The sequence below is a fragment of the Mustela erminea genome, chromosome 1 (assembly GCF_009829155.1).
Source record: "Mustela erminea isolate mMusErm1 chromosome 1, mMusErm1.Pri, whole genome shotgun sequence".
In the NCBI taxonomy this organism is placed as follows: Eukaryota; Metazoa; Chordata; class Mammalia; order Carnivora; family Mustelidae; genus Mustela; species Mustela erminea.
The window spans coordinates 100,169,418-100,186,160 of NC_045614.1; the positions used below are offsets into that span (position 1 = coordinate 100,169,418).

General features: G+C 47.1%; 1 protein-coding gene across 3 annotated transcripts in view; it reads right to left on the reverse strand.

The window, feature by feature from the left end:
• MYLK (myosin light chain kinase) overlaps nucleotides 1-16,743 on the reverse strand; it is a 179,420-nt gene that overhangs the window by 115,944 nt on the left and 46,733 nt on the right. For all 3 annotated transcript variants that reach the window (XM_032335320.1, XM_032335309.1, XM_032335301.1), the window contains 4 exons: nucleotides 16,398-16,605; nucleotides 2,561-2,609; nucleotides 1,487-1,652; nucleotides 342-507 (listed from right to left, as the gene is read on the reverse strand). In XM_032335320.1, the coding sequence (XP_032191211.1) occupies nucleotides 342-507; nucleotides 1,487-1,652; nucleotides 2,561-2,609; nucleotides 16,398-16,605 (589 nt within the window). The remainder of the gene's footprint in view (nucleotides 1-341; nucleotides 508-1,486; nucleotides 1,653-2,560; nucleotides 2,610-16,397; nucleotides 16,606-16,743) is intronic.

Consider the following 16,743-nt stretch of genomic DNA (forward strand, 5'->3'; position numbering starts at 1 on the left):
ATCCTGCGGTAGAAAGAGTTTAAAGTTGAGGGAACGCCCGATGGGAAGGACAGAGAGGATGATAAGTTACATTTTAGGCAGGTTAAATTTGGGGTCATGGCAAGGTATTTGGAATGTCCACTCTTCTGGTGGCAATCAGAGGTACAAAAAGGAATGTGAGTGAGAAAAAAGACACTGAAGACACAGGTGTGGGGCACTGTGCCGGGACATGAGTTCGAGATCCTGGCCCTGGGGGAACGCTCGGGGAGGGGGGTGGGTCAGTGGAACACGGATCTGTAATGAACAGCAGGGTATAGAAACCAGGCAGGGGCATCCTGTACGAGCCCCCCACCACTTGATACCTTGGATAGAAAGTTCGGCCGACATGGAGGCCTTCCCTGACCCATTCACCACCAGGCATGTGTACACGCCCACATCATCGCGGCTGACCTCGTGGATTTCCAAAACTTGTACCCCATTCTTCTCAGACATAGACACACGGGCACTTGGCTGCAGGGGAACCTCTCCCTGTGGATGGCAAGAGGGCAGCTGGGTCAGAGAAACCTGCTTACTTCATGGCAGCACCCTCCAAGCCTGGCTGGGATGGACACCAGGCCTGGGTAGCACAATCCTCCGCTCTGGGCTCTGTCAGTGTGCTCAGAGAGCAGTCTTTGGACAATCCATGGGCCCTGACTCGAGGTCTGTGTGTGCAGTGTGGCGGCATCAGGTCCGGCTCAGATCAGGTGTGCGAGCTTGTTTCAGAGATGCCCTAGTTCAAGGTGGGGAGCCTACATTCCTCACGTTAGCTCTGCTTGGCCACCCTCTCCTTTACTCTTTTCCCAGGCTCAGTCCAGCAGAATCACAAAATAGGGAAAAGGTGTCCCCTTGCTCATTTTGGTCAGGGGCTCCCGTCTGTGAGAAAGCTAGTCTCATAGGCCTCTACCCCAAGCTTTCCCCAAGGTTCCTCCCGGCCCTGCTGAACATCCACCCCACCCCTCACGCCCCGTGCTGCTGCCACTCCTCCTCCTCCAGCCCTTCTGCTATGCCTTCGCACCACTAGGCCCTGAATGAAATACTCCCAACAGTATTTTGAGGGAGCTGGCATCATCTCTGGTCTCGCAGATAAGGACACCAATGTTCCAAGAGACCAAATGATTTGCCCAGCATCACATGTTTTACAAATGAGGGAGCTGTGGCTTGAAACCTAGTCTCATGACTTCAAATTCCACTCTCTGGAGATGGTCGGGTCTGTTCTGACTCAGAAATGTTACGCTGTTTGGGGAGTGTGTGGATTCTAGGACATGGCAGGCTGAGTTACAGAGGCAGAGTGTGCAAATAGAGGCAGGGACAAGCATGGCTATCGGGCATACAGAGAACCCCGGAGAACCATCTACAGTTGAGCAGAAGGAACTGATCAGACAGATGGACACCCGTTGGTCCAAGGGCCTAACCCTCTACAATCAGGGTCCCTGGGCTGGGGCCAGAGTTGGGGCAGATCAAATCTCACCTTGAGCCAGGTGACCTGTGGTTGGGGCCGGCCAGTGATCTTGCACGAAAACCGTCCCATCTGTCCTTCTCGGACTATGGCTCGGCCCAACTTGGTAGCAAACTTTGGTGGGCACTCTCCCCAGATGCTAGGACGAGTCTCCACGGCAGGGGCAGCGAATCTGTCCCTAGAAAGAAATGAGCAGAGAGTCCAGTTGCAATTCAGATCTCTCTGCCCCCACCCACGTCACTTGAGCTGGGTCAGCTACCAGCAAAAGGCAGCCTTCCCAATCCTGTGCCTCATGCACCTTCTGGAAAGGTCTGTGGGACTAAAACCTATTTCCTCTACCCCCTGATCATGCAGTGCAACTTCATGTACTGGCCTCCTTTGTGGTAAGTATACCTGAAGTCTACTGAGCTCTGGCTCAAAGCCTGGGTTTGGGCCAACAGGCCATAAGCAAAAATGATGTGTGCCACATCCAGGCTAAACCCATAAAAAGCCCCTGTGAGATTCTCCATGCTCTCTCTTGCCCATCCTTCTGGCTGGATGCAGAAGATCCAAGAAAGGCTCCAAGGCCAAGAGATGATGGAACTGCAAAAGGGAAGGCGCCTGGGTCCCTGAACAATGATGGCAATGTTCTCTGACTGTTCTAGAATACCTAAGTTGACTGCTTGAGCAAGAAATAAACTTTCCCTGTGTTAAACTGTTGCCATTTGGGGGCTGACGTGTTACAGCAACTACTGTTACTTATCTTTATCAGCAAAGGTTTCCTTTCCCTAAGAAGTGCCCCATATGAATGGCCTCTCCAAGGTCTGCTTACTTAAATCTGACTATTGCCTTAAATGTCAGCGATCCCTGCAGACTCTGGGCACACAGTACACTCCCTCAGTGTGTGGCAGCTAGACCGCTCAAAGGGGCTATCCCCACAGGCTAGCAGGTCAGGAGGCGCTGTGCGACAGCCACATCATATCCCAGGGGGCTTTTGCTATTACAACCCAGAATGCCCAGGAAGACTTATGCCCCAGACCTGTTCTGTCAGGTCAGCAGAAAAAGCTAATGCCCCCCTTACCCTGGTTTTAACATCCCACAACTTACCCCAAGGTTTTAGAAACAGCAGGCTGACCATGCTTCTTAATAAAGCCCCCTGTGAGGAGGAAACAGAAAGAGAGAGGCTTGAGGAGTCGAGTCTGAGCCACCAACTTGGAGCAACGAAGGTCAGGAAGAGTCAACCACGTAAGTAGGGTAGGATAATGCCGGGAAATAGTTCACCTTGACTGAGCCCATCCTGGGCCAGGCAGGACACCAGGGTGGACACCTGACATGTATCACTTAAGGCTGGTACTAAGTTGTCCTTCTAGTTCTTAAACAGAAGAGAAAAAGGAGTCATAGAGCCAGTATTAGTGCAGAAAAGTATCCATGCACACCTGTTCTAGATCATTCAACCATTCTGCTGAGCCAATGGACCTTCTACTCCGGGAATTATCGGTGGTGATCCAGAACCTCTCTAGAAGAGGACCCTGGCGGAGTGAGGGAGGGAGATGCACATACATCTCTCTCACCAGATCTATTCACGCTGGATACAATCACCATTCCATCCTCCCACGTGTGGCCCAGCAAACAGCAAGATCTGTCCTGCGGGCATGGAGCAGACCCCTGGTCCTGGGCTCACCAGAACCCACACCAGCAGCTCTGTGGACACTGCGGGTCCTGGGTAAGGGGCTGTCATGCCGGACAGGATGTGGCTAAACAGCAAACCCAGTCAGACGTGGGCATGGAGAGGGACCATTCCTAATGTGACCAGGAACAGGAAGTGACCATAACGTGCAGGGGGAAAGGAGGACATTTCTGAGATAGTGATCAGCCTGGGAGTTGTTCTCTTTTTGCCACAAGCTGGGAATGTTTATAAAACCCCACCCAAGGCACACACAGAAAGCATGGAAGTCATTCCCTGAATATCAGCAGGCAACTGCAATGGGAAATTTTCAGGGTGTTTACTGGAAAGGGTAAACTTCCTTAAATTCCAGAACCCATCACATCTGTACGAATGCGTAGGAAGATGGGAATGGGTGCCGCGTGTTTCCTTTGGCGTATCTGGCTCAAGGATTAAAGAACCTTAGTGAGAAAGGATTAATAGCAAACACCAGCATTACATGTAAGCTAGGGTTCCAGGCCACTGACAATGATTATCCATGTATCTCTATTTAACATCACTCTGTCACGAGTTGTGTATGGTTTTCATTCCATAATGTGGGTTTGGTTCTTGTCACTCAATAGTGTATTCAAGGTTAAAAGGACTTCTAAGCAGATAAAAAGAGAAACTTGTGCCTGGAGGACCCAACTGACCATCACCAGCAAGATGCTGGGGCCCCTCAGACAATAGCCCTCCAGATGCTGGAGGAAGGACCATCCAGTCAGTCCTTTTTGAAAGTACTGGAGCTGGGGTGCCTGGGTGGCTCAGTGGGTTAAAGCCTCTGCCTTCGGCTCAGGTCATGGTTCCAGGGTCCTGGGATCAAGCCCCGCATTGGGCTCTCTGCTCCACCTGGAGCCTGCTTCCTCCCCTCTCTCTCTGCCTGCTTCTCTGCCTACTTGTGATCTCTCTCTCTGTCAAATAAATAAATAAAATTTTTTTAAAAAATGAAAGCATTGGAGCAAATGAGAACCCCAAGCTCTGAAGAGGCTCTGGTCTTAGACCAGCACCTTCCTTTCTGGGCCTCAAAATCAAAGGGAATGATGCTAAAAGTAGAAAAGAAAGTTTACAAAGCTGTTCATTTCAGTCATGCTGGTAACAGTAAAAATTAGAAACAGTGCAAATGTCACACAGTAGGAAGAATAATCAGGAAGGTATACCATTAAACATCTTATTCTGCCATCAAATCATGTTGAAGAGTCCACGAGACAGGCAGAAATAGGTCACGGTATGACAGTGTTTCTCTTCAGCATGTTTCACTTGGCCAGTGAGCCTCTGTACTCCCCTGAGCTCGTCCTGACAGCCCTCTTGCCAGACCCAGGGGGCAATCCTGTCCCCCGGCACTCAGGCGCTCAACAGTGTTTGCCATGGAGCCACTCCACTCCCAAGTGCCTTCTCCTCCAGACTCTCCTGCTCTCACCAGGTGCCGAGTCTCTTCAATCACCTTCACTGTTCCGCCTTTGCATTTGGGAGTGCCCTGGGGCTGAGACCTGGGTCCTTGCTTTGCACTTCATATTCCTGCCCCCTCCCCACACAACCCCAGGAGGTCTTACATCATCCAATCACTTTAAATATCACCTATAAGCTGATGGCTCTCAAACCATGCTCCCACCAGAACTTCCTGTTCATTCAATAGAAGTATCCAGAAGAGTGCCCAAATCCTTACAGGACTCAAATCCTTGAGAAATAAAGGGATTTTTATGAAAAGAAGAGCAGGTTACAACATTATCTATTCAGTGTGATCTTAACTAGGAAAAAGTAAATAAAGTATCAAAACACAGGAAAGCAACCAGAAGAAAATGCATTGAAATTTATTAGTAGTGATTGTTTTGGGGTGGTGGGACTGTGAGGAATCGGTTCAGCTGTATTTTTTAAAACCTATAAATACGACAGTAAAGACAAAAACAAGAGGTCTAGTTACCAAAAATAAAGAAAAAAAAGGAGGGGTGGGCAGGTGAATAGGGTCTCTTGCACCTGTCAGCCACACACCCAATCACTGAGGCTCCCTCTGAAAAATATCTATGTACCGTTCACGGCATTTTTTTTTAAGATACCTTTTTTTTTTTTTTTTAAATTTTACCCATCTGACAGGCAGAGATCATAAATAGGCAGAGAGCCAGGCAGAGAGAGAGAGACGGTGCGGGGAGGCAGGCCCCCCGCCAAGCAGAGAGCCCGACTCGGGGCTCAATCCCAGGACCCTGGGATCATGACCTGAGCTAAAGGCAGAGGCTTTAACCCATTGAGCCACCCAGGTGCCCCTTATCATGCTACCTTATCACTCACTTCACTTCAGAGCAAAGATTTGATAAAAATTAGACTGATCATCTGATGAAGGGATGAACAAAATGTGGTCTATATATACAATGAAATATTATTCAGCCAAAGAGAGGAATAACATTCTGACACATGTATCGACATGCAAGAACCCTGAGAAAATCTGCTAAGTGAGGAAAGCCAGACTCAGAAAAACGTCTGATTCCATTTTGACGAAATGTTCAGAAGAGGCAAGTGGAGAGAGACAAAGTACATCAGTAGTTGCCAGGGCCTAGGGGGAGGAGGCAGATGGGGAAGACTGCTCAGTGGGCATGGGCTTCTGTTCAGGATGATGAAAAGTTCTGGAACTAGATGGTGGGGATGGTCGCACGACTTGGTGAATTGTCCTTAATGTCACTGAATTGTATACTTTAAAATGGCTGCAGTGGTAAATTTATGTGCACTTGAACTACAATAAAAAACAGAGTAAGCATTTTTAAGATTCTTGGGAGCTGAACATCTTAATCCAAATGCTAAAATTCTTTTATTCCTTAAAAAAAAAAAAAAAAGGGAAAATATGGCATTGCCTAAAAGAAGAGCAAAAGAACACTGCTTGAAGGTACTTCTGTATCAGGGCGAGAGCAGTTTATGACTGATCCGAAGGTAACACAGCAAGCAGTCAGCTAGCAATGAAATGGGGTGCTTATTTTAATGTGAGTTAACACCAGCGAGTTGACATCAAAACGAAAAGAGAATTTGGGCTAAGATAACTAACAAGGTCTATTTATAGGCAAAAATTTGAAGTTGCAAGTTGTCAGATAAGGCAAAATTAATTTTGTGAAACTATGAAATCTGGCAGAACAGTAAGTCTATGGAGAAAAATAAGTGGAAAGGGGATTAGGATGGAAATGCCAAAAATAGAAGAGTAAGTTAAGAGAATTGGTGAAGACAGGATCGAGTTAGTGAGGGGGGAAAAAAAGGCCAAGGCACTGAAAGCATTTAAACAGTTCTCTTAGGTTTTTCAAGGACGAGTAAAAGAGAGTGCTGGCAGGTTTTAGGAGTGAAAAGTTCAACAGCGGGGGAAACTAGCACTTTTTGTTAAAGCATACAGAGACACTGGGTTGGGACAGAGAATGCTGCCGACAAGGGGAATAATGGGATCAAGATGGTAGGAGACCGAATGCTTCCAAAATACGTGATGATATAACTTATCATCCAAATAGGGACTCTTGACACTGGACAGGACATAATTAATCATTCTCCAGGGACAACAGGAGTAAACCAGGGCTGTTCCAGGCAAATCAGGGAGCAGTCGCCCTGCTTACAGCCAACTTCAAAGTGAATTTTAAGGATTTCTTAAAACAGTGGTTTTAATCAGAAAAAATGCCCATTTTTTAATAACAGATAGTAATGTCCCCGTGCTATCCATGGAGTTCACTGCTAACCACCCATGTATGATCTCAAAAAGAAAATAAATGAACGCCCTACTAAAATATTTACAAAAAATAAAAGGAAAGTAAACTATAATAATACTTATTTCAATCTGTAAGTGTTCAAGCATGACTGTTTCAGGATGTAAATGCTCAGGTGAGCGAGAAGATATGATGACACTTGCCCTGACTCATGACCATTATCTGGATTTAAAAGCAAGTGATCAAGCAAGGTACTAGAAGTCCAGGAAAATGAAAGGAGATAGGTATTCATCTGGACACTTAAAAATAAAAAGAGTTGAAAAAAGAACTATTTCTCAATAGAGAAAGAAATTAAAAAGAAGAAAAATATTAAGATAGCCTAAAAAGGGATAGTGTTAAGATCAATGGCAAAGTGGACATATGATATAAAAAAGAATGTACAAGGGGCACCTGGGTGCCTTACTAGGTTAGGTGTCTGCCTTCCGCTCAGGTCCTGATCTCAGAGTCCTGGGATTGAACTACGAGTCAGGCTCCCTGCTTAGCAGGGAGTCTGCTTCTCTCTCTGCCTCCACCTGTCCCTCCTGCTTGTGCTCTCTCTCTCTCTCAAATAAATAAAATATTTTTGAAAAAAGTGCAAAATAACCTTAAAGTAAGATAATATAGCTAGACAAATTATAGAGCACTGGGATACAGAAAACGAAAAACAGAAGACCGTGTGGAGTGTGTGTGTTGAGGGGGTGGGGTTGGTGTCACTAACTCTTTCCCCTTTCCTCAGGTTTTTCTTCAAAAACCTGATCCGCGTTTAGATCTGACTCGTTCTTCCAGGACTAGCCCAAGTTCTTCCTCCAAGAAGACATCACAGACCATCTCAGTCTCCAGAGGTCTCCTTCTCCTCTGAGTTTACAAGCCCATGTGTGGATTGTTGGCCAACAAGCCCACACTCCCTTGGCTGGAGTTGTGTTTTCATGCGCTGATGTCCCATCTGACCAACCAGGTTCCTGCAGAAAGGATTCGACCAAGTACTGTGTCTCCCACACAACATCCCACACAGTTACCACCTCATAAATACATCCGGATGTTGAATCTTAACAGCAATATAATAATGAAATGTGAGGTGAGGAGAGTCAGTCTCTTGAGGGCAAGAACCAACACTTGCTGCCCTTCAAGCCCAGCAAATAGCACAGTCACTACCTTCTGATGAATGGAGGGGCTGGAACTGGGAGCCACTAGTTAAGGCCAGGGGAGGGGCCAAGAAATGAGACCAGGGAGAATGGGGGTGAAAGGCCATAGCATCCACAGTGACGATCAGAGTGGCCCTGGCCAGGGGCACTGGAAGATGCGGTAGAGTATGGTGACTTTGGGAGCCACCCTCCAGGAGCCGAACAGGACCAAGGGACACACAGCGGACTCTTCTGCAGAGCAAGGAAGACATGAGACTTTTGCTGAGATGGTCTTGACACGCAAATATTTCATGGGCAAGAAAACCATGGGACACAAAGAACGATGTTCATTTCTAACACATTTCTACTATTAACTTTGACGAGACAGAAAACGACGACGACTCAGAGCATTTTACAATTCTGACTGGATTGTTTAATAGGGCGCAGGCCCCTACCAAAAGGAAGGGGCATCCGAGAGTGCTAGAAACTGAGAAGCGTTTATACAAAATATCAATGGGTGATAGAATTACAGGTCTGTAGGAAGGTGCAGAATGTAGATTTTAAAAAGACATTACAGGAGAAATAAGAGCACACACACTAGTACATGGAGAATCACAGCAGACCTTCCCGAGGTAGACAATAATTGAAGACTCAGCCACTTTAAACAGACATGGGCTCAAAATCCAGAATCTCATTGATCTAATCCAATGTGAAAATAAAAAGGATCTAAGCAATCTGTCCCTGGGAAAGGGGAGCAGCAAAAAAGGTGGCACAGGAGAGTTTCCTACAAATCCCAAATCCCCCAAGAACAAATCCCAAATCCCCCAAATCCGGGGCACCAGTATAGCCGGGATAGCGGTCCCTAGGGCCACTCTTAGCCCTTATGTTCCACGACATGGGGTCACTCTCCCCAGGCTCGCCGGCTGACCCTTTTTCTCCCACACAGTCAGGGAGCCCTGGCTTGTAGGACAGGGGTCTCATGGGGGTGTAGAGAGTGGATGCTGCAGGACAGAGGCTCCGGGGGAACGTGTACTTAGGTGGACAATGTGCAGGAGGCCAACCTTCTGGAAAAGGAGTGCCAGGCCAACCTAGTGGGAGCGCAGGCCTTGTTTGGAACAGGGGCAACTAAAAGGCAAAGCATATAACCTATAGATCTTGCCATCCAGTGATGGATAAAGGAGGAACAGAGGAAAATCTATCTTTCTGGGATAAAGGGATAAAGGAACAAAAGCAAAACAAGGGAAGCAGAGGTGAGGGGGCGGAGGTGAGTTGCTTTCTATTGTTTCACTGGCCAATATGCTGTTGTTAAAAGATATGACACATTGGTCCCTCTGGTTTGGATCTGGGACATGCCTTCTACAAGGAGACGGAAATAACCGTTGCTCAGTCAATTTCCAGGAAATCGATGCTTAAAGACAGGAGACCAATGGCAGCTCCCTCCCCCCACACACTTTAGTGAGATATTCTGCCTAAGTAAAATCATCTCATTTTCTTCCTTGATCCCCTCCAATGGCTTTCCATTACCAGCGTCTATCCCCTGCCTGCCTCTCCAGACCTATTCTTATTCTGCTGACCCCACTAACTCTCTCCTTATTTCTCACTCTAAATGATGTCTGCATAAAGACCCATAACTCTTTGTCTGGGCCCTTATTTCTGGTCTTAGGAGCAGACTCAGTTCACCCAGAGAGCAAGCCAGGGTGATGGAGAGCTCATGTCTCAGGAAGGAGCCCTCAAGTGAGGACAGATGGATGTCTGGGACGGTGGAGTGGTAAACACTCCCCCCCTTCAGTTAAATCCGAGTTTCTAGGGCTACTCTTCTCCCTTAAATTCCATGATGTAAGATCCTCCTTCCTCTTGCTATCACATTCCAGGCAGTCAGTTACCGGCTGTCTTTCTCACGCATAGTCAAGGAGCTCTTAATTTTACTACAGAAGTTATACTTGTGGGGCGCCTGGGTGGCTCAGTGGGTTAAGCTGCTGCCTTCGGCTCAGGTCATGATCTCAGGGTCCTGGGATCGAGTCCCGCATCGGGCTCCCTGCTCAGCAGGGAGCCTGCTTCCCCCTCTCTCTCTCTGCCTGCCTCTCCGTCTACTTGTGATTTCTCTCTGTCAAATAAATAAATAAAATCTTTAAAAAAGAAAAAGTTATACTTGTTCCTTGGTTATAGTCCCTCTTTCTCAGCAGCAAGCAGATCTCAGGGGGCAGGGACCCTGTGTGAGCCACTCTGCTCTTTCGCCAAGGCTTGACCCAGAGAGGAACAGAGCCACGAATAGGGTGATGGATACAGGAATCTGCTCTTTACTCACTGGAGACATTCTATGATGAGGGGGCGTATCTTTGGTTTGTGGCAGAGACAAAAGTAGGCAGCCTCAGAACCCTTCACCTCCGGTGGTGGGGGGAAGCTGGGGAAAGAAGTCCATAGTGGCGGAGAAGGAGGATTCTGCTCAAAGCCTGGAGTACGTAGCAGAGAGAGAAGAAAGAGTGATGATGGCCAAGGCCAGGTCCAGAAAGGAGTATGTGTGGTGGGGGAGGGGGGCTAGATTTTTCTCCCTCCTATTTATTTCAAAGAAAACTCCCTAAGAGGAGGACCTCCTGTCTAAATCTACTCCCCAGTGAATACGTATTCATTATTTTAAATTTTACTTAAAAAAAATTATTCATTGCATTCTAATGCAGAGTGGTTAATGGCTTGGAATTTATTTTTCAGAGATGAAAATAACCTTGATCCACATCCTCTGAAAGTATTGCTTTTGCTACTCCTCTCCCCCTAGAATACGTCACCCCTATAGCTTCCTCATTGCTCAGGGCACTGGACGTGTCAAGCACGGCCAGGATAACCATGTAAGTTATTATCTAAACTGGGATCCTTCTGAAAGTCAAAGGAGGCTCAGTTTATCATGACATTGGCAGAGTAGGCATAACTCAGATAAACGGTCACCCTAATGATACCTGCCAGGCCCACAGGGCTGCAAAAGGGGCAAGCACCTGGCAATCACGTTTTATGCTCATCGCCATGCCCCTTACAGGAGCAGATGGGAACATGGTTGTACCTGTCCTCAGGATGATCAATCCCAATCTTGCCAGTGACATGGAGGAAGGACTGGATACAAGCTAGCTCTGGTTGTGTTATACCCGTTCTCTACACATCTTCTCCCGGTTTTGTGGCTGCTTTCTCGCAACTTGTGTGCACACGTTCCCATTCTGCCTTTCCAGCCCATATCACATACCACTGCTAACTTTTAGAGCTGCTCTGTGTTACTCAGCTGATATTCCAAATGGATAGTTACAAAAGGAGAAATATGTCAGTCAGATTGCATGAAATACTTTGGGGATATTCTGATAAAGTGTTTAGCGCTGGTTAATTCTATGCATCAATTTAACTGAGCTGTGAGGTGCCTAGATATTTGGTCAAAAGTTATTTTGGATGTTGGTGTAAGGGTGCTTTGGTGTGGTTTTTTTTTTAAGGTTTTATTTATTTGAGAGAGAGAGAGAGAGAGAGAGCGCCCACGCAAGCAGGGAGGGCAGGGGTGGAATGAGACTGACAAGCAGACTCCACGCTGAGTGTGGAGACTGACCTGGGGCTGGATCCCACGACCCTGAGATCATCACTGAAAGCAAGGTGAAAGCAGGAGTCAGATACTTAACCAAATGAGCCATCCAGTAGCCCCTGCATGAGGGTGTTTTTGGATGAGATTAACATTGACATCAGTAGATGGAGTAAAACAGATGGACATCACTAATGTTAGTGGGCCTCATCCAATCAGTTGAAGACCCAAATAGAAGGAAAAGGTGAGGAATTCCTCCCATGTGACTGCCCCTAAGCCGGGACATGGGTTTTTCCTCTGCGGTTGACTTAAACTGAAACATCAGCTCTTCTGGTTTTGGAGTCTGCCGGTCTTTGCCCCGAAACAACCCTATCAACTCTCTTGGCTCTTGGGCCTTCGGACTCGGATTAGAACTACACCATTGACTCCCGTGGGTCTCCAACTTCCGGACTACAGATCTTGGGACCTGTTAGCCTCCGTGACTGTGCGAGCCAACTTCTTGTAATGAATTTCTCTCTACATATATAGATGTGATCTATTCTGTTTCCTGGAGTCCTCTGACAGTCAGTATAAGCACTAGCCCATGGTTCTTGCAGCACTGGTACCCACAGGCAGCAGCAATAAGAAACTTGTTAGGAATGAAAATTCTTGAGCGCATCCCAACCTACTAAATCAGAAACTCTGGGGCAAGGCCTAGTGTGTGTGGTTCCGGAAGCCCCTCAGGTGATTCAATATATGCTTACATTTGATAATCACTGTATTGGGCTAAATATATCACATGGGTCATTGATTCCTTCCTTGTTCTCAAAGTGTGATGCAGGGACCAGCAGCATGGGCATCACCTGGTACTGGTTAGAACCGCAGACCCTCAGGCCCTACTCCAGACCCGTGGAATCAGAATCTGCATTTTCCACAAGATTCCCAGGGGATCTGTGGGTCCCTGCATTTGCACTCAGCAATCCTGTAAGGTGAGTATGAGCCATCCTGAGGCCTGGACCTCTTCTGGGCCTGCAAGTTTGGCTTACCCTGGGCTCCTGAGCCCAAGTCTTAAAATTAGCCCTCTATTACTTAAAATGACTTAAGTGGCTCCCTGGTCCCTGGAACACAAAGGGCCTTCTGAGACTCAGACCATCAAGTCTGGGGCACACCTGTCGCTTCAGCCCTGTCCCTCACTGTTCTAGGCTCACTCTGTGGAAGTGACTGCCCAGGACCACTCACCACCTTCTTCATATACGTGGATTTTCTTTTTTCTCTGTGTAAGTCTTGTTAATCCCTATTCCAGTGGGACCTTCTAGAGCTATGCTGTCCAACACGATAGGCATTAGCCATATGTGGTCACTGAGCTCTTAAGATGGGACTAGTCTGAATCGAGATGTTGCTGTAAGTGCAAAATATTTCCCAAAGCCTAAAAAATGTAAAATATTACCTTAATAGTTTTATGTTGATTCTATCTTGGATATACTGAGTTAAGTAAGATTTTTTTAAAGAGATTAGTCTAATTCTTTTAAGATTTTATTTATTTATTTGACAGAGAGAGATCACAAGTAGGCAGAGAGGCAGAGAGAGAGGGGGAGAAGCAGGCTCCCTCCTGAGCAGAGAGCCCGACTCGGGGCTCGATCCCAGGACCCTGAGATCATGACCTGAGCTGAAGGCAGAGGCTTAACCCACTGAGCCATCCAGGTGCCCCTGGGTTAAGTAAGATATTTTATGAAAACTGACTTCACCTGTTTTTTTGAATGTGGCTACTAGAAAATTTAAGATTATGTATGTGGCTCACATTGTGTTTCTATGGACAGTGCTCTGCTGGAGAACAGGCCTGTGGCCCCTCTATTAGAGAGGAAAGCTCCCAGAGGGCAGATGCCATGTCTCTTTTTCGGTCTGTACCCAATCTCTGCAAGCAGCCCCCTGGAGGCGGGTGAGTGTCGGGACTGGCCACAGAGAGCCCTTCCAGGGCTCACTGTAGGGTTGCACGACAGCATCTAAGGCGATGAACAGTCCTGTCATTGAGGCACTCATGCTCATGAAGGATGTTATATGTTTCCTGGCCCCAGATACCAGACAGGAAATCAGACGAAGGAATATATTCCTCTATTCTCCATGCAAAGATTTCCCTCTGGACATAGTTCTCAGGATATTAAGAGCAGGTTCAAATATTATAAGGCCTCATTTACCAGGTACCTACTATCTGCCAGTGCTGCACCGATCCTTACACAACCTATGGGGCAGCTGTGGTTCCCACTTACAGAAAAGGAAATAAGGCTCCAAAAGGTGAAAGTTCCCCAGAGTTAGAAATCAGTGGAGCTAAAATCCAAGACCACTTAACAATAGTGCCTTCCAGTCTAAACCACAAGGAATCGGAAGTCTTCACATATGAATGATACTCTTCATTCTAGGGCCTCTGCTCTTTCTGAACAAGGAGCATAGCACAGAGTTGGTGAGCAGGCAGGTGGCTGCTAGAGCCCCTTTGTAAGAATTCAGGCTTCCTTCCAGACCTGTGGTCTATGGGGTGGTCTTAAGCCATACACCAGCTGAAACTGGACTTTGGTATGGAAGCAGAATGCATACAAGCCCACTCACATTTAAAGATGCTGCAGTCTTTAGGCCATTCTCTGTGTCCTAGGATTAGAAGACATGCAACATCTTCAGTGGTCTGGGCCTGAGTCTCCCCACATGAAAACCAAAGGAGAGGGCACAGGGTTGGGAGCCTTCTTGAGAGCTCTCCTGCCTTCTTTCCTCCCTGTTGCCCACGCCTCAGCTAAGCAGGAAAAATTTTAGTAGGTCGTCAGCCCTAACTTCCTCAATAATGGCAACTGAAAGAAAGATTTCATATTACTTGGGGGTTTATATAGCTCCTTTCCATTCCTTTAAAACGGATCACAGAAAACAAAGGCTAGCACAGTCTACAGTCACCACTGAATTTAAACCCTTGACTTGCAGAAACAGAGGTCCAGAGGTTTAAAGTTACACATATGATTGGCAAAAGTTGGGACCAGTCCCTTGGACCCCTGACTCATAATTCCCCATTCCCCCAGCAATAAACAGAAAGCCAGAAAAGAAGTATTATAGACTGAATTTTTGTGTCAGCACCCAAATTCCTAACCCTCAGTGTGACTGTATTTGGAGATAGGGCCTGGGAGAAGGTGATAAAAGTTCAATGAGGTCATAAAGGTGGGTCCCTACTCTAGCAGAGCTGTGGCCCTTGTAAAAAGAGGAAGAGATCTGGAGTATTCTCTCTGTATCATTTTGAGGACACAGGGGCCATCTGCAAGCCAGGAAGGGATCTCGCACCAGAAACCAGACCCCAGCTGCACCTTGACTTCAGACTTCCAGCCTCTAGAACTATGAGAACATAAGTTTCTGTTACTGAAGACATGTAATGTACAGTATTTTGTTATGACAGCTTGAGTTGACTAATACAGGGGGGAAAGTAATTTTTCTTTGTGAGCCTCAACTCAAAGTTTGGATATTGAAAAGTACAGAGGAAAGTAGAGTACTGGAACGGTCCTAGGTGAAGACCATTCAGAGACTCTGCTCAGGGGCCACTTTCCATCTGGAATGCTCCAGCCCACAGGCAGTTGAAGGTCATTGAAAGGAATGAGTCACTCGGTTAAAGAATTTGGGGAAAGCATCCAAACTATGTACATTCTGTTCCGTGAAACAGCCTGTCTGTCTTTCCATGATGTAGAGAAGCAGGGAAAACATTGGCCCAGGTGTGCCTTACCCTTTCTGGAAACTTTCCTGGCTACCTTAATCCTCACATACAGTGTCCCTCAAAACCAGGCTGGGAACACTGTCCCCTGAAAGGGAAGAAAGTGAGACAGGACTTCTGGCTTATTAGCCCTTAGAAAGGCCTAGAAGGGTCGAGGGAACCTTGTCATACCTCTGAGGGTCTGACAAACCCTCATGTCCTTTTGGACATCAGGCCTTTAAGCAGCAGCCAGTGGCCTGAACTGGAAATGGTCCCTCCAGTGGAGGGCTGGTCTTCAGTATGTGGGGGTTACACTAGCGGCAAAAGAAACAGCTTTACTGGTGGTCAAGAATTTTTCCTGGAAGTTTTAAAGTTAATAAAGTTGATAGAATCTCTTCAGTACATGGTGGGGGGGACAAAATAATTAGTGTTAACACATTGGTATATTTATCTCCTATATATTTTTCTGAGTTTTACAACATTTGTATAAATAGGCAAGTATTACTTTATAAGGAGGATAAGAAACACTGTTCGTTCATTCTCCAAATATCTTAGGATCTATTCTGTGCCAGTAAGTTTTCTAGATGCTAGAGATACAACATAAACAATATCAAGAGCCTCGCCTCCTAGTTTCTAGTTAGAGATGAGGGTGGAGGAGAGAATAAAGAAATGAGAAGCAGGAAGAGAGCTAGAAGAAACTATTGAGGGAGAGTGAGAGGATGGAGAACCCTAGGGTTGAGGAGGCCAGAAAGGGTTGGCTAAGGAGGGGACATGTGAGCAGAGACCGGAAGGAGGTGAGGGCTGTGGACGGAGCTCTTGCTTTGACAGGGAATGGCAGGGGAAGGCTCTGAGGCTAGCTCAAGGAAGGGCAGGGGGCCTGGCCGGGAGTGGTGGATGGGTCTAGAGAGCCAGGTGGGGCAGTCTGGTCTCAGCCTCAGTGTGAGGGGAAGCCATGGGAAGGCTGGAACGGCAAAGTGAGGTGACGTGAGTTTGACATGACTTCTAGGGTGTCTCCCTCATTCCCCGGAATGTTTTTCCCATTAGATTAAATGGTCCTGAGTTCAAGGATGGGCGTGCTTTCTCTTGTGTGTTTCTCTTCTGCCCAAGAGAGGGCAGAAGCAGGAGCTGCAGGCCTTGGACAAGTGGATAGCTCATCTCCTACCACGGCTCTCGCTTCCTAAAACTCACCTTCCACCGTCAACTCCACAGTCACCTGGCGGGCACCACTATCATTGGTGGCTTCACAGGTATACTTTCCTTTGTCCTCCTCCCGGACAGCACGAATCACAAGGCTGAAAGCTCCCCGGATACTGCAGTCCAGCAGGAAGCGGCCCCCACTGGTGATTGGTTGCCCATTTCGGTTCCACGTCACGTGGGGCTCTGGGTAACCCCGGACCTTCAAGAAGAAGAAAGGGTAAGAAGAGCTTACACTTCAGGAGTGGTTCCTATGTGCCAGGTGTGGTTCTGAGTGTTTTACACGTCTTAACTCATTAACTCATAACATTCTTTGAAGCAGATAGGACTTCCACGACAT